At 46.8% G+C, this 17888-nt stretch overlaps 1 protein-coding gene across 1 annotated transcript; it reads right to left on the minus strand.

Annotated features, from left to right (window-relative positions):
* Positions 1 to 1911: 1911 nt before the first annotated feature.
* Positions 1912 to 17747, minus strand: LOC130708243 (stearoyl-CoA desaturase 5-like). The gene is made up of 3 exons (XM_057546795.1): positions 17490 to 17747; positions 5893 to 6035; positions 1912 to 4813 (listed from the first exon to the last, which is right to left on the minus strand). Exons 1-3 carry the CDS (start codon positions 17728 to 17730, stop codon positions 4799 to 4801), a joined length of 399 nt encoding a protein of 132 aa, XP_057402778.1. The 5' UTR covers positions 17731 to 17747; the 3' UTR covers positions 1912 to 4798.
* Positions 17748 to 17888: the final 141 nt, after the last annotated feature.

Raw genomic sequence — 17888 nt, forward strand, 5'->3', positions numbered from 1 at the left:
GTGAGTATTGTAATAGTAACAAAGTTCTGATTTGAGCATCTACTGTTTGCCAGGCTTAGTGATTAGCATTAATCACTACCATAATTCTGTAGGGTAGGTGCTGTCATTTCATAGATGAGAAGGCTGGAGTTCAGAGGTTAAATGACATGCTTGAGTTAGTGACAGGCACTCAGTATTGGAGCTGGGAATCAGATCCAGGTCTATGACCCCAAACCCACTATACCATGCTGCCTTTGACTCAAACTTCCATTTTGCTAAACTACCCTTGATAGCTAAGTCATCTGTCATGGAGGAGCTTGTGATTTGATAGACCTTCCATTTTTAGATGTCTTCTTTTAACTCTAAATCTGATTAGTTATGTCTTCAACTCAGGATGCAAATCTGTCCAAAATGATGCAGAATTGGTAATGTAAAAGCTTGTTTATGATATCCAGTCATGTGCTTGAAGCAGTTTTCAAATGCCCTTGAAGTTTATGTACCAAGGGTTTCTTCAAGGGTTTGTCCATGACATGTCAATTCAATGCTTAAAATCCTTCAACAGTTCTCATTCACAGTCAGAAGTTCCTTAGCATTCAGTACATAATACTTAAAATGGAAAATCTTAAAAATTTTTTTGGCTTGTCCTAATTCAAAAATATCTTTATTGTAGGAAAGAGGTAGGAAAAGAAGGTTAAAAAAACCTTATCTTTCAGAGATGACTACTCTTAATATATTTTAATGGATAACTTCGTTCTTTTCTTGTTTATAGAGATTTTAAAGAAGCTTGTAGGAATGTTAAACGCTTAGTCTGATCTTTGGTATGGTGGTATGGTAGAATTGTCTGTCCCTGAAATAAGGTAGAGCAGAATTGTCTGTCCCTAAAATAAGTCAGATTGCCTTGCCACAGAATTTGTATGTACAGTGTACTTACTGTAAAAACCAGTAACTCAATATGTTTATGAATTTCTTGGTGCATGGAAGCCTGTTGGCCCCTTTTATCATTAATGAAGTGTGTATATCAGGTTGTTCACTTTTTACCTCTTGTAGTTTCTAGAATCTTCTTAACCAGTTTGTGGAGTTCTGTATGATATTAACTTTAGCTCATGTTTGAAGTACTATGTTTATGGTGTCATAGATTTTTAAACTCATTCTTGTTTTTTTTCCATTAAAACCTATTTTCATATTGTACACATATTTAATTTTCTTTTAATTAAAAAAATTTTGGTTATGAATCACAACAAATGTGAGTAGTAAGGAGTCAACATCCTATCTTATACGTGCTTGACACCTAATAGGTGTTCAGTAGTGAATAAATTAATTTGAAGTGAATTAATTAACTTGAAATGGATGTTCAAAAGTCTGTCATTTTTTTAATCATCTCTAAGTTCTCTTACAGTTTTTGCCATTTGTATTATTTCACTGAATTTATTTCTAAGTGGACTTATTTCTTATTGTCATTTTCATGTCAATGTTTTTCCCTTGTGCTTGTCCAGTTAATCGTTTGTATTACATGCCACCTTTGGGCAGGTCTGCTTTGTAATTTGTTCTTACACGTCTGTTTTCATTCCCATAATAGTTTCATACCTACTTGGTTGTCTTCCATCTGATTTCACTTTCTGTCTCCCTCACATCCATCTTGCCAGATTACTTTTCCTAAACTTAGACTTGTTATAATTTTAGTCAAAATAATGTACAGGTTCCCTACCGTATATTTGATTAAGCCCAGATTCCACACATTGACATCTTTACAGTATTGTTCCAGTTTTCTTTTGGTTTTTTTGATAATCTTTATTAATTCAGTTAGTATTTTTTTTTCATTTTATTTTTTATATAGCAGGTTCTTACTAGTAATCAGTTTTATACACATCAGTGTACACATGTCAATCCCAATCTCCCAATTCATCCCACCACCACCACCACCCCCCTGCCGCTTTCCCCCCTTGCTGTCCATATGTTTGTTGTCTACGTCTGTGTCTCAATTTCTGCCCTGCAAACTGGTTCATCTGTACCATTTTCTAGGTTCCACATATATGCGTTAATATATGATATTTGTTTTCCTCTTTCTGACTTCATTGTATGGCAGTCACTAGATCCATCCACATCTCAACAAATGACCCAATTTCGTTCCCTTTTATGGCTGAGTAATATTCCATTGTATATATGTACCACATCTTCTTTATCCATTCGTCTGTCGATGGGCATTTAGGTTGCTTCCATGACCTGGCTGTTGTAAACAGTGCTGCAATGAACACTGGGGTGCATGTGTCTTTTTGAATTATGGTTTTCTCAGGGTACATGCCCAGTAGTGGGATTGCTGGATCATATGGTAGTCCTATTTTTAGTTTTTAAGGAACCTCCATACTGTTCTCCATAGTGGCTGTATCAATTTACATTCCCACCAACAGTTGCAAGAGGGTTCCCCTTTCTCCACACCCTCTCCAGCATTTGTTGTTTGTAGATTTTCTGATGATGCCCATTCTAACTGGTGTGAGGTGATACCTCATTGTAGTTTTGATTTGCATTTCTCTAATAATTAGTGATGTTGAGCAACTTTTCATGTGCTTCTAGGCCATCTGTATGTCTTCTATGGAGAAATGTCTGTTTAGGTCTTCTGCCCATTTTTGGATTGGGTTGTTTGTTTTTTTAATATTGAGCTGCATGAGCTGTTTATATATTTTGGAGATTAATCCTTTGTCCGTTGATTCGTTTGCAAATATTTTCTCCCATTCTGAGGGTTGTCTTTTTCTCTTGTTTATGGTTTCCTTTGCTGTGCAAAAGCTTTGAAGTTTCATTAGGTCCCATTTGTTTATTTTTGTTTTTATTTCCATTACCCTAGGAGGTGGTTAGAAAAAAGATCTTGCTGTGATTTATGTCAAAGAGTGTTCTTCCTATGTTTTCCTCTAAGAGTTTTATTATAGTGTCCAGTCTTACATTTAGGTCTCTAATCCATTTTGAGTTTATTTTTGTGTATGGTGTTAGGGAGTATTCTAATTTCATTCTTTTACATGTAGCTGTCCAGTTTTCCCAGCACCACTTATTGAAGAGGCTGTCTTTTCTCCATTGTATATCCTTGCCTCCTTTATCACAGATTAGTTGACCATAGGTGCGTGGGTTTATCTCTGGGCTTTCTGTCTTGTTCCATTGATCTATGTTTCTGTTTTTGTGCCAGTACCATATTGTTTTGATTACTGTAGCTTTGTAGTATAGTCTGACGTCAAGGAGTCTGATTCTTCCAGCTCCATTTTTTTCCCTCAAGACTGCTTTGGCTATTCAGGGTCTTTTGTGTTTCCGTAGAAATTTTAAGACTTTTGTTCTAGTTCCGTAAAAAATGCCATTGGTAATTTGATAGGGATTGCATTGAATCTGTAGATTGCTTTGGGGAGTATAGTCATTTTCACAATATTGATTCTTCCAATCCAAGAACATGGTATGTCTCTCTATCTGTTGGTATCATCTTTAATTTCTTTCATCAGTGTCTTATAGTTTTCTGCATACAGGTCTTCTGTCTCCCTAGGTAGGTTTATTCCTAGGTATTTTATTATTTTTGTTTCAGTGGTAAATGAGAGTGTTGCCTTAATTTCTCTTTCAGATTTTTCATCATTAGTCTATAGAATGCAAGAGATTTCTGTGCATTAATTTTGTATCCTGCAACTTTACCAAATTCATTAATTAGCTGTAGTAGTTTTCTGGTGGCATCTTTAGGATTCTCTATGTATAGTATCATGTAATCTGCAACAGTGACGGTTTTTTTTTTTTTAATTTATTTATTTTTGGCTGTGTTGGGTCTTCGTTTCTGTGCGAGGGCTTTCTTTAGTTGTGGCAAGCGGGGGCCACTCTTCATTGCGGCGTGCGGGCCTCTCACTATCGCGGCCTCTCTTGTTGCGGAGCACAAGCTCCAGACGCGCAGGCTCAGTTGTTGTGGCTCATGGGCCTAGTTGCTCCGCGGCATGTGGGATCTTCCCAGACCAGGGCTCGAACCCGTGTCCCCTGCATTAACAGGCAGATTCTCAACCACTGTGCCACCAGGGAAGCCCCAGTGACAGTTTTATATCTTCTTTTCCAATTTGTATTCCTTTTATTTCTTCTTCCTCTCTGATTGCCGTGGCTAGGACTTCCAAAACTGTGTTGAATAATAGTGGTGAGAGTGGACATCCTTGTCTTGTTCCTCATCATAGAGGATATGCTTTCAGTTTTTCACCATTGAGAATGATGTTTGCTGTGGGTTTGTCATATATGGCCTTTATTATGTTGAGGTAGGTTGCCTCTATGCCCACTTTCTGGAGAGTTTTTATCATAAATGGGTATTGAATTTTGTCAAAGGCTTTTTCTGCATCTATTGAGATGATCATGTGGTTTTTATTCAATTTGTTAATATGGTGTATCACATTGATTGATTTGCATAGATTGAAGAATCCTTGCATCCCTGGGATAAATCCCACTTGATCATGGTGTGTGATCCTTTTAATGTGTTGTTGGATTCTGTTTGCTAGTATTTTGTTGAGGGTTTTTGCATCTATATTCATCAGTGATATTGGTCTGTAATTTTCTTTTTTTGTAGTGTCTTTGTCTGGTTTTGGTATCAGGGTGATGGTGGCCTCATAGAATGAGTTTGGGAGTGTTCCTTCCTCCGCAATTTTTTGGAAGAGTTTGAGAAGGATTGGTGTTAGCTCTTTTCTAAAATTTGATAGAATTCACCTGTGAAGCCATCTGGTCCTAGACTTTTGTTTGTTGGAAGATTTTTTATCACAGTTTCAATTTCATTACTTGTGATTGGTCTGTTCATATTTTCTATTTCTTCCTGGTTCAATCTTGGAAGGTTTTACCTGTCTAAGAACTAATAATGATTAATAATAATAATAATGATGCCACCGCTACTCGTACCGGGGCTGCCTTCCCGGAGGGGAAGATCGGGCAAGGGAGGCGCTGAGGCTGCGCAGTTGGCTGCCGCACCTGAGTCCCCTCCGCAGTCGTAAGAAAGGTTTCAGGGCCCTCTTCCAAGCAGGTGGAGGTTTCTGCCTAGGGCTGTTTGTTTGAGGCTTTCTCCTGGGTTTTTTTCACCTCTTCTGAACAGCCTTCCACCCCAGGGATGATCCAAGCACCTACCCCCACCCCACCCCGGGAAAACAAGCTCACTCCACACCACAAAGCACTCCGGGTCCGGGTCCGGGTCCGATCACAGTCTCCTTCCGCTTTAACTCTCCTCTCTCCAGTGAAACTCCCACCCCCTCGGGATCAGCCCTGTGTAAGAAGCTGTGTGCTGAGAGAGGAGCCCCTGCAGCTATTCCCATTCCCCAAATGCTGCCTCTTATCAACCCTAAGGAATCTCGGGCTAGTGGAATTGGAGGCAATGTAACAGCCTTGCACCTGTTCTGAGATGGGGCAGGTGTGTGGGGATGTGACATTAAACTGCTAGGGACACAGCATCACTCCCAGGTCACCTGCCTCCGGGTCAGAGCACCTCCAACCCACAGGGTATAAGAGCTACCCGTGGCACCTGTTAAAATGCAGAGTCCGGGTCGCTCCCAGAGGTTCTCATCCTGTAGGGCCTGGGTGGAGCTCCTGTCTGGGTAGAGCCCCCTGATCTGCACGTTGCACGAGCAACTCAGATGACCCCCAATACACAGTCCGCAGACCAGCCTGAGGACTACTGCCTCGCTCATTACCTATGTCTGCTTCTCAGTTTCTACCCCTTCCCGCTTCTGAAAACTGCCCCTCACAAATGTTTTCCCGCAAAGAGCTGGGGGAAGTTGGTAGGGGAAAGGTGGCCCCCGAGGTTTTCCATGAGGACAATGTAGCCAGAATTACCCCAACTAATACTGGATACTTAAGTATATACAGATGCAATTGTCTTGAATTTGCTTCAATCTAATCCGAAAGGGGGGGGGGGAGCTATAAAGGACATTGCTAGGATACCTGATGACATTCGGCTATCCACTGTGGATTAGATAATATCAAGGTTGGGACTTCCCTGGTGGTCCAGTGGTTAAGACTCTGTGCTTCCAAAGCAGCGGGGGCCAGTTCCATTCCTGGTGGGTGAATTACGATCCCATATGCTGCTGGGCATCGCAAAAAAAAAAAAAGATAATATCAAAGTTAAATTCCTGGTTTTGAACATTGTACTGTGGTTGTATTCTTATTGTTAGGAAATACATACTGAAGTATTTAGAGATAAAAGGACACAATATCTCCGACTTATTCTCAAATGGCTCAGAAAAAATAGTAGTCACACATATGTATACATATACACATAGAGAATATGATAAAGCCAATGGGATAAGATGGAAATTGTTCAGTCTGCATGGAGTAAATGGGAGTTCCCTGTACTGTTCTTACAACTGTTCTATGTATCTGAAATTATATATCAAAGTAAAAAGTTACGAAAAAAAAAAATCCCCAGGTGAGGGGTGGGTGTGGGGATAGAGACTCCATTCTCTTTACTTTTATGTATGTTTGAAATTTTCTATCATTAAAACAATTCCCTGTACCAAGCCTCAGGTATGGTTTGAGTGGCACCGACCCTGGGCTGCTGGGAGCCTAGACACCGTCCACAACATCATGGGCAATGACCTGTGAGCTAGGAGTACCACCTGGATTAGCGGTAAGGTCCTCCACGTTCTGTCCTCCCAACTCCCAACACTTAGCGATACACCTTCACAATCTGACTTTTCCAATGTTATTTTTTTCTGATGATTAATATCAAATCTTTCGGGGAGAATCTTACATAAAGGCAATTATAAACTAGAGAATAAAAATCACCTTTTAGACACACATTGCCTCTATCACAAAAGAAGTTTTTATTAGGACAGGTGATTTACTTTCAACCCCAGAACTTAGATTGGGCCCTAATACCTTTCCTTACATGATTTAGGATATAAATTTAAGCCAGAATGACTGACTGATTTTTTCAAAGTTCTCATTCAGTTAAAATAGAAAAGGATAGAAGCTGAAGATTATATGAATCATATGATAACAAGAAAATGCATATGCAGAGATGATATTAAAAATATTTGAGTACACCATAGGGAACTATATTCAATATCTTATAATAACCTATAATGGAAAAGAATCAAAAAAGGAATATATATATATATATATATATCTCCAAATTACTTTGCTGTATATGTGAAAGTAACACAATATTGTAAATCAACTATACTTCAATTAAAAAAAACCTGACAACCCACAAGGGCACCAACCAATCAAAACCAATCAATCAGAACAGATTTATTTTTAGATTTAAGCCCTGCAACTGAGCCAGGTATTGGCCCTTTAGCTTTTGGATTGTTGGGAATTCCAGGAGCACCAGGGAAGGCACAGTTATCCAATGATTTTAACCACTGGGCGAACACTGACTGACTACCAGCTCTGTGCATGAAGGAATATTAGCTCTAATAACTATGGTTTATTCCAACCCTCCTGGGAGCTCTGCCAAGTTGAGGTTCATACCCAGTCTATGCTCAGAGGGTAGCTACAGATGGAGTCAAGACCCCCGAGTAATTCAAGCAGAGCTCAAAAATGTTAATGACTCACCCACTTGTCAGGAGCCAGGGAGCCAAACACAATGGATTTGGGGGTGGGCGATGGGAGGGGGAGATATCTGGGCATTATTCACACTTGCTAATAAATACCTTCTTTTGCTTATAGAGACTCTAGGGCAAAACAAATGCTTTCAGGGACACTCCAGTGACTCACAGGCTGAGAATAGAGACGATCTTCATTGTAACCATCTGCAAAAGCTTCTTATGAATGTATTTGTTAGAGGAGGGAACCGACAAACTACTCCAGGAAAGTTACATTTTAGAAATTCATTTCTAATTTCATGCATAGAACTTTTAAAGAAGTAAGAGTATTTTCCACTTCTACTCATGCCAAGAGAACATTAAATTGGATGCACTACTTGGGGAAAATCACAGCTGTTCCTCTGAGTTATAAAAGGTAGGAGGGTAGAGACCAGGTCTCTGTGTTTTTACACAGTGCCTGGCTCAAGACCATAGGAAATTAATTGCCTGCTTGATAAATGTTTTTTGACGATGAGGTGGAGGATGCTTTGGGAGATGGCCTTGCTCATTCAGGTCACAGGCTGCATTTACAGTCATTGTCTCTTTAGGGAACCGAGCTAAAACCAATACAGCCAAATTGCGAGGGCATGATGGTATTCATACAACAGACAGTGATACAGGAAGAAAACAAATTTAAACCTGAGTTCTAAACTCTATTCTTGTACCTCTTCATTTCCAAGTCGACTGGTATTGGATTTTTTGGGTTTTTTTCCATTTTAAGGGCAGGGCTTCCCTGGTAGCGCAATGGTTGGGAAGCCGCCTGCCAATGCAGGAGACACGGGTTCGAGCCCTGGTCCAGGAGGATCCCACGTGCCGCAGAGCAACCAAGCCCGTGTGCCACAACTACTGAGGCTCGCGCGCCTAGAGCCCGTGCTCCGCAACAAGAGAAGCCACCGAAGTGAGAAGCCCACGCACCGCAATGAAGAGTAGCCCTGGCTCGCCGCAACTAGAGAAAGCCCGCGTGCAGCAGCAAAAACCCAACACAGCCAAAAATGAATAAATAAATTGATTTTTTTTTAAAAAAGAGTACCTGCTGGGTGAGATTAAGTGGACTTTTTTTTTTAAGTGGACTTTTAAATGCCCTTTTAAGTAAAATTTGAGGCAAGAGAACAGAAATCTGACCGTGACGTCATCACTGACGTTCTGCGTCACCTGGACGATGAAGACAATGACCAGCCAAAAAAACCATTCATCAGCCTGAGGAAAGTGTGTCACCATGGAAAACCTTGGTAAAGAACACATTCTAAGTCACTCACTGTCCATCTTTTTCTTTTTAAATCCATTCTCCCACAAGGCATTTAACACTTCCCTGTGCCCAGAGCAACCTTCCCCAGCCCCGTCTCACCCCATAAAAACCCAGAGGAGCGATAGAGAATTCGGCAAGGTCCCCACTGAGGTCAGGGTGACTCCCAGGTGGACTCGGGTGCAGAGGGGCATGCAGGTTCCTGGGGCACTGAGAAAGGCTTCTCGCTCCCCAGTCCTTTCCCCAAATCACATGGAAAGTTCGCTTACAGGGGCAAAAACATCTTCAAAGTTAAGAAACAACATGAAAACTTTCCTTAGAAAGGAAGGCCACACAAAGATTAAACTCATTCACTCGTCTCCTCCTGCATCCATCCCCCAGCACAGTGTGTGTTGAGCAGAGGCCGTTGCCAGGCTCTGGGGAGGCAGATGTGCTACGGGAGAGCGCAGAGCCTCACGGAAAAGGCCGACGTTTACACCTCGCTGAGATGACAGCAGGACTGGAGACAAGCGGAGCGGGTAGGGAGTAGAGGGGAAGAGCGAGCTAAAATAGGAAATCAGAGCCTTTCCAGGGAATGGAGGGGACACCAAAGAGGGAAGGTCATGAGAGGGAGTAAAGGCAGGCCCGGGAGCAGAGGTGTGGGCTGTCCCAGCAGCCATGCCCTCTGCTCCCTTCCCCCAGAGCCTGGGTTGTGTTTGGCTCTTAACCCCCGCCTCATGTGGCATGTGGCTCAGTGGCTAACACTGATTATCCTGAATCCCTTGCCAGTGATGGTTTAACAAGGGACTTGGGACACAATCCTGCAAGTGAGACTTGAGGAGACATCAGCTGTGAGATGACCAGGAGGGAGTTTCTCTCTGATGAGACTTCAGGAAGGGGCAGCCTCTCTCTTCTTCTGTAGGACACTGTTGTAACTCCTGGAACTCTGGCAGCCACCTTGTAACCACAAGGAAAACTAAATTCCACAAGGCCATCATGGCAGAAGTGAAACCTGCACTTTGATGTTATTACTGAGTCATCCCACAAGTGCCCTACCTTAGGATTACCTACCAGTGAAATTAGAAATTGTCCTTATCTTTTAAGCCATCCTAAGTTGAGTTTTGTGCTACTTGCAGCCAAAAGCATCCTTTGTGGAAGGTGGCCCTTTCCTGAGGCCCCCTCGCCTTTACCAGTTCATCTGGTAAATGAACTGTTAACTGTTTTACCAGTTAAACAGACATGCTGAATTCCCAAGGGCCATGCACAGAGACTTCCTGTTATTTTTCTCCAGCTCTACTCATGAAAATAAAATTAATTTTCTAGCCCATGAATTAAACATCACTGCTGCTGGCTGAAAGATTTTAGCAACAGCCTTTTGTTGGCAAGAGAAGCAGGATCCCGACATGTTCTAAAATAAGCTACAAGGAGGCGGGAGGGGAGGAGGGGAGGCAAAGAGGAGGAGGCCATTAAACGGAAAAAGAAAGAGTTGCCAAATCCCACCCATGTGCAGCTTCTCTGACCCGTCGGCCTGTGGCCTGACTTGAGGGAGTGATTCTCTAAGTTCAGTGCAGATGGGTCACCTGGAGACCTTATCAGTCAGTGCAGGTAGTGATTCAATAGGTCCAGGGTGGGGTCTGAGAGTCTTTCTTTTTAACAAGCTCCCAGGTGATGTTGCTGGACCACAGCCTGCAGGGACCCACAGAGCCCTCCGTAATAAGCTGCAGAAGTGGGAAGCAGGACATTGAGGAGGGTAGTGAGAACCAGCTGTTTAAGCTCAGGTTCAAGGGAGGAAGTGAGGTGAGAAGAACTCCCCTACACACCTGTACCTTTGAGAAACAAGAAAGAGGAACACAGGAGGAGGAGAGAGCCCTGGGTCTGGTATGCCTGTGCTATTATACCCTTGGGGCATTTTAGTAATTTAGTCCTGGGACAATACCCCTGAATCTGTGAGATCAAAGGCCCAGCTGAGACATTATTTCTAGCTCTCCCTCAGCTCTGACCAGCCTGAGAGAGGTGCCCGGCCCCACTGCACACCTGCTCCAAGGCGTCTGCCTCAGGGTCTTTCCCGAAAATCTTCAGACTCACTCATCCCGCTGCCATGTGTCTGGTCTACAAGTTATACACCAAGAGAGGCTGGTGTGTGTGATGGGTGAGAGGAGGTGAGAGGCAGGTAGAGGCTGAAGGGCAGCCCCTCCGAAAGCCTGATCTCCTCCCAGTCTTCCTGGTCCTGTTGGATCTTCCTGCCCTGGATCTGGGCCCTGATCACCTTCAGCCTCGCTGAACCACCAGGTCCTTGACTGGCTCTCCCCTCTCCCCTCGGGAGCTCTGTAGCCTGTGGCTACAGTGCCATCTCACCCAAACCCCTTGGCCAGCCAGCCTCGGGCCTCCTGGAGGCTCAGTCCAGCCACCTCCTCCCCCGGGAAGCCTCCCCAACTCCCCCAGGCTGGCACCTGCAGCTAATGCTGCCTTGGCGGTTCTCACTGGTGCACCCGTCTGTCTCTCCATCTGGCCTTAAGTGCCGTGAAGTCGGGACGGTGTCGGTGCCTGGCAAGTAATGGGTGAGTAATAAGCATAACTGAATATGGATAAGGGAATTAAATAATGGTTCTCAGCCCCGCTGTGCATCAGAAACACCTTAATGCCTTTTTCAAAAAAGCCAGGACCTCACTCCTAGAGATTCCAGTGCAGTAGGTCCGGGGGCGGGGCAGTGCGCCCAGGCTTCTGAATATTTTAAAAGAGCCCCAAGTGATTCTGATATCTTTTGACAATAGTTGAAAAGGAAAAGAATGAATGAATTAGTGGACAAGTGAATATGTGACTGCACGTGCAGCTGTGAGGCGCTCTCGTGGCCGTTCACACTCAGAGTGAACAAACGGCAGACACTGATGAGGGAGGATAGCGGGTCCCTGCTGGGGTGGCCACCAACCCATTGCCAGGGAAAACAAACTCAGAAAACCAACTGCTTTACCCCTGACCAGGGCTTTCTGACAACCAGGGGGCAGCCGGAACAAGTCCCAGCCACCAAAGGGGGAGCTAAAGGAAGGGAGGCGCGAAGGGAAGCACCGAGGGCCAAGTGCCTCACTCTCGTTCCTTTCACTCCAGCTGCGACATGCTGCTGGTTGTACCGCTCTTCTCACTGTGCAGCTGGGGACGCTGAGGCTACGGGGGGTGAGCGACCTGCCCAAGGCTATAGCTGGTGGGCTGGGCCTTGAACCCAGATCCTCTGACTCTCACGTCCACACTCTTAACCCCAGGGTGGCACTTCCACAGAAGCAGGACATGTCACAGCAGAGGGATGGCGAGACCGCACACCAGAGACTACAGAATGTCAAAATAAATGCTCGACAAGAATAATGCCAACCAAAGACGATGTTGCCTTTTATAAAAATTCAGAGAAACCACCATGACGGTGTCACCCTTTTGTAAATCTCTCAGTGACTTTTCCAAGCAATTATTATGATGTTATACAATACACAAATCAGGACAAGATGAGAACTAAATGTTACACGAGGTCAGGATAATCTATTTGGATTTAAAGGCTATGCCTTATATTTGAGCCACGAGAACTCCAAGTCCCAGACAAACAGACACGGAAGCCCTGCGGGTTCCCTGACGCCTGGCCCACGGTGGGGTTGGTAGGAACAGAGGGCACTGCATGTCTAGCCTCTGGCACCAGTTTGACATTTGCCCTGATTCTTAAAACAACTTTCAGCTCAGTATTACCATCCCTATTTCAGAGACCAGGAAACCGAGGCTCACACACCGGAAAGGGGCCTGCCAGAAGTTGAACTAAGTGGCAATGCTGGGATTCCCGCTCTGCTTTCCACTCTGCAGAGCGACTTCACATTTCAGGATGACAGTGCAGTTGGCAGTGACCTTGACCAGTGTTGTTAGAAAAAAACCGAGTTAATAATGTTAACTTCAACCTATATTTATGCTTGTTGGGACTATTAAGCCAGCAAAAGCACACCATTCTCTCGGGTTTCGCTGCACTCCACCCAGCCTGGGGTAGGGCTCTTAGTGCTTGCCTGGTTATTAAAAATGCAAGAGTTGCAACAATGGGCTGGGAATTACAAGATTTAAAAGGAAGATTCATTTATGTTTTTCAGTTTTTTAGTAGTTTGAGCATTAAAGATTTTTTAAAAAAAAGATAATTCAAGGAGACAAAAACGGGGAAAAAAGTCAAAACTGACACCCTAAGACATTTAGGAGAAATGATTTGGCCCTGTTTTTACAGCAATTTAACTGGCTCTGCTCAAAAAGCCCCAAAGAAGACACTAAAGACCAGGTGAGTTATCAGCTGAACAAAAAGATTCTTCTTTACAAAATAATGGCCTTCTGGAGGAAAATAGGAGGAAGAGAGGATGAAAGAGAAGGGAATGGGGGAGGGAGGAGGGACAGGGGGATCTGTGTTCATTTCTCTTTGGAGACTTTGAGAAAGAACCCTTGTTTCCCAAGCCAAAGCAATCTTTTCTATGCAAGAGAGGCAACGAAGCCATGTTGTGTGCCAGCTTTGTAGAATTGATTGTGCTGCAAGAGGGCCTTTTTTCCTTCTACTAAAGAAAAAAACCGGTATCAGGACCAATAATAATAAGAGCAGCTAACAATTACTGGACATCAGCCAAGGTCCAGGCACTGTGCTAAGTAGTTTACACCTATTATCGAATTTAATTCTCACAACTTCATGAGCAAGAAGTATTTTTTTTTTTTTTTAAAGTTTTACTTGATTTTATTTATTTATTTATTTTATTTTTGGCTGTGTTGGGTCTTCGGTTCGTGCGAGGGCTTTCTCCAGTTGCGGCAAGCGGGGGCCACTCTTCATCGCGGTGCGGGGACCGCTCTTCATCGCGGTGCGCGGGCCTTTCTCTATCGCGGCCCCTCCCGTCGCGGGGCACAGGCTCCAGACACGCAGGCTCAGCAATTGTGGCTCACGGGCCCAGCTGCTCCGTGGCATGTGGGATCCTCCCAGACCAGGGCTCGAACCCGTGTCCCCTGCATTAGCAGGCAGATTCTCAACCACTGCGCCACCAGGGAAGCCCAAGAAGTATTGATATACCCATTTTACAGGTGAGAAAGCTGAGGTCTGGAGATGTTCATTTGCCCAAGGCCATGCAGCTGGTAAGTAAGTAGGAGAGCAGGGATTCACATTCTCAGTTGTTTCTCTTCTGAGCTGTGCTCACCCTAGCAAACCCGGAGGTAAAACAGAAGTCCATGGCCACGCATTCTTGGAGTGCCTCAACAATGTTAGGGATTTGGTGGAAAAAGAAGCACAACAACGACATCAGGACCATCGAAGGTGTGGATTCAGGTTACCCAAGGCCTGACAGAAGACAGCTCATCTTTGGGCAACTCTCAGAATTGGACAGAATTTGACTGATGGACCAGTACCTTCCAAACCCCAGCCTCTCCTGACCCTCCCTCCTGCTAGACTGCCTCAGTCAATTCCTGCCACCGCTCAGATTCCTCACCATAGGCTGTGTTCCAGCAACCTGAAGGGCACCAGAGAATCCTGTATCTACCTTAGCAATGGTCACATTTGCCCTGGGGCAAGATGGAAGGGAGCAGGGCATGTTACTGTTTTGCATGCCTGATACTGTCACTGAAATTGTCATGATGTCACCAAGGCATATTTAGGGGACTCGGATGACATTTCAAGGGAAACCAGAAAAGTCCCTCATGTTTTTGGAAACCAGGGGCCAGAACGCCTGGAGACAGGGCAAAGCTGCTGGGAAGAGGCGCCAGGACTCTGACCTCGACACCACAGCTGCAGCTCCTCACTCCCCTATTCCACTCGTCTTGGGATTCAGGGCATGAACAAACTGCCCCTTTGGCCAAAAACCCTCAAAGCAGGCACTTTTGTGAGCTCAAGGCTTCAGGTGAAGATTTTTCCTCCAGCTGGAGGTCGTGTTCTGTGCTCAAAAGTCATAAACTCATCCCTCAGGACCTGCGGGCACCAAGAGCATTCCGTTCTGACAGCCTGCCCACTCAGAAAACTGCAAGGGTAAGAAGAGAAAACAACTTGCTCTGGGCCCACGGAGAGTCATAAAAGGTGGGGAGTGAGGCAGTGGAGGAGGTCTGGACTGAACAACTTGATGGGATCTTTCATGGATGACATCTTTCATAATCTGCCACGCAAATTACTCTTCGCACAACTGAACACCTAAAACATCCTCTGCTGGGTGCTCTGCATGGATGCCTCCTGTTTCCAGGGCAACCATACCTGGGGTGGAGGGTGGCAAGCAATAATAGACGGGCTAGTTAAGCCTACTGCTTTGACAACTCAGGTCCCTGAAGTGGATGAACAGCCCACTGGTGCATGAACTCAGTCCTAACACTACACAGAGCCAGTGGGAGAGATGATGAAAAGGGCATCCAGTGGGGAGAAATTTGAAGCTCAAGGCACCAAGGCTTTCAATGAAAATAACCCTGATCAACAGTCTCCCTATAGATTCTAGCCATCAGCACACTGATCTTAGCTGTCTCTCTCCCTCACTTCTTCCCTCACAAGATATCCATCAGATAACATTCACTTACTTGGAATGTTTCTAAGTCACAAGTTTGAATCCTGAAACTACAATATCCACCACTGTCGGCTCTTTTTCTGTTTGTTTGTTTGGTTTTTGGAGGGGGGCAGCAATGAAACCCAGGTAGGGAGTGAATCAAGATTCAGGGAATGGAACTGACCAAAAGTAGCTAAGGCAATAGACTATGCAGGAAGGCACAAGGATGGGCTTGGCAACATCACCCACAAAGGGGAACCCAGAGTCCTGCAGTGTGTTGACTTCTCCGGGGAAGCTGGAGGAGTTTGAGGCCGAGGACGGTGTCTTCTGGCCAAGGTCTTTCAGAAGAAAGATTCTGTCTCCACCACGGTGAGTGGCCTGGAAAGGGCAGAGGTGACTGGCAAACCTGGAGAGGGGGCCTTGTCCTTGTGGCTCCTGGTGGGATGCCAGAACCAGCGGGTGGGTGGCTGTAAGGGATGGAGCCTGTGGGTCTGTGGAGCTCCAGGCATGTAAGACAATATTTTAAGTGCTCACTTCTCCCTGAGCTCTCTGACACTGCTGCTATTAAAGCTAAGCCCCAATCCCCTGGAGGCAGGTGAGCTCTGCAGTCCAAAGGCACAGTCCTGCCCCTACAGGGAGAAGGAGTGGGGTGGAGAGGGAGCAGCTCCCTGGAGGATCCAGGGCAATAAGGGTTTTGGTTGGCAGGTGGGGGGAGTGTGTCCATGAAGCAATGACTGAGCATCTCACGATCTAGTCATCTGGAAGTAAAGGAAGAAGGAAGACAGGGAGAATGAAACCAACACATAACAGTAAAGAAGATGGTGGAAAGGACACTGAATTGAGGAGGTGTACTGAGCAGGGGAGGGCTGAGCAGGGAGGTTACCCAAAGCTTAGGCGGCTCTGGGAGGCTTCACAGATCCCCACAGACGCCCCGCCCCTCTCATCATTCCTCAGCTCTGCTCAGCCACACTCCCCTAAGAGGCCCCCATCTTCTGGAAGAGTTTGCTTCCGAGAGAAGGGACTGCAGAGTTTCAGGGGAAGGCTTGGAAACGAGTGGCCCCATTATGAACCCAGGCGTTTGGAGCTGGCACTATGCTAAATAAGACGCCTTGCAGAAAGAGGTTTTCTTATTTTCTTCCTTCCTCTTCCCCTCTGGGAATAAAGGTAGGTTGTGTTTCTCCTGCCGCCATTCCTTGGCGATCTCGGAGAGGAGAGCTGAAAGGGCTTCTTGGATCATCTCGTCCAATTCTCAGCCCAGGATATCAAGGCCAGCGCCTTTTGTCCCGGCTAACGTGGCCACTGCAGGGACTGAGGCCAAAACCAGTTGCTGGGGCAGGGGGTGTTGGAAGTGGTTCTGAGGTCAGCCACTGGAGTCACGTAGGGCAGGCACTCGGCCCCCGGGCCCCGGGAGGTGGGGGACATTGAGGGGGGGTGCTCCTGGGCTCCCTCCCATGCCGGCAGGGTTGGGGGTGCTAGGAAAGAGGGTGGCGAGAGGGAGAGCTACAGGTGCGGTGACAGACAGGCACTGGTCAGAAGGAATAGGTCCGGGAGGGGATCTGCTCGGCCACGGTCTAAGCTTTGTGCCGGGGGCAGAGCGCTCTCGCCGCGGGGTTGGTGTGCTCGCCGAGAAACTTCTGGGACCATAGAAGTGCAACTGGGCACAAGAGATCACGGAGGGGGCAGGGATGGGGGCCTTGAAGGGGCAGGAAGGGAACTGGTGTCTTCCATCTCCTGCGCGAACATCAAGACTGATCCGGTGCCCGGTCTCTCCACCCCCGCTGCAACTCCCTTTCTTGTCCTTAACTCGGCCCCAAGGTCCGTGGCCCACAGAGGAGACTGAGAAGCCGAAGGGCGGCAGAAAGGAGCGCCCCTGGGACCCGCCTGGGCGACACAATCAGCCCACCGGTCTTCCCGCCCTGGAACCCGGGTTCAGCCGGTGCGCCTCTGCGCACAGCGGTGGCGCCCAAGGGCCCCGAGTCCGTCCAGGCGCCGCCAAAGGCGCCTAGTCAAGCAGACAGCGGGGGAGGCAGAAGTTGAAAATACCAGCACAGAAATACCTGCCTGTCCCAAAGGCCAGACGACTGCAGGCCGGGGGGCCGGGGAGCGTGGTGGGGAGGCGAGCGGAGAGGGGCTCCGCACCGCCCGAAGCCAGCGGCGACCCGCGCCCCCGCGCGCCCCGGCGCCGCCTCGCCTCGGTGCCCGGGGCGCAGGGGGGCCGGCGGGACTTACCCCAGAGCAGAGTGAGCGGCTGGGCTTTGGGGATGAGCGCCAGGGAGTACACGGCCCCCAAGTGGAGCAGGCTCAGCAGGAAGACGTTCCTCCAGGCGATGTCCTGCCGCCGCCCGCGCGCGCCGGGCTTCTCCCGGCCGCCGCCGCCGCCCTCCGAGCCCTCGACCCCCAAGCCCACACGGATTTCCTCCTTGGCGGTGCGGAAGGGGACCTTCCCCTCGTCGGCGGCCGGGCCTGGCATGGCTGGGGAGAGGCGGGCGCTCGTGGCAGCGGCAGCAAGCGGCGAGCAGCCGGCGCAGAGCTCTCTGGTGGGGGCGACGGCTTCTGCCTTTTAGGCGGGGATTTCCGCACCTCCCGTCCCCGCCTTCCCGGGGCTTCTCTGCTTCCTTCTCTCTTCTT

Source organism: Balaenoptera acutorostrata, chromosome 5, assembly GCF_949987535.1.
Source record: "Balaenoptera acutorostrata chromosome 5, mBalAcu1.1, whole genome shotgun sequence".
Taxonomy (NCBI): Eukaryota; Metazoa; Chordata; class Mammalia; order Artiodactyla; family Balaenopteridae; genus Balaenoptera; species Balaenoptera acutorostrata.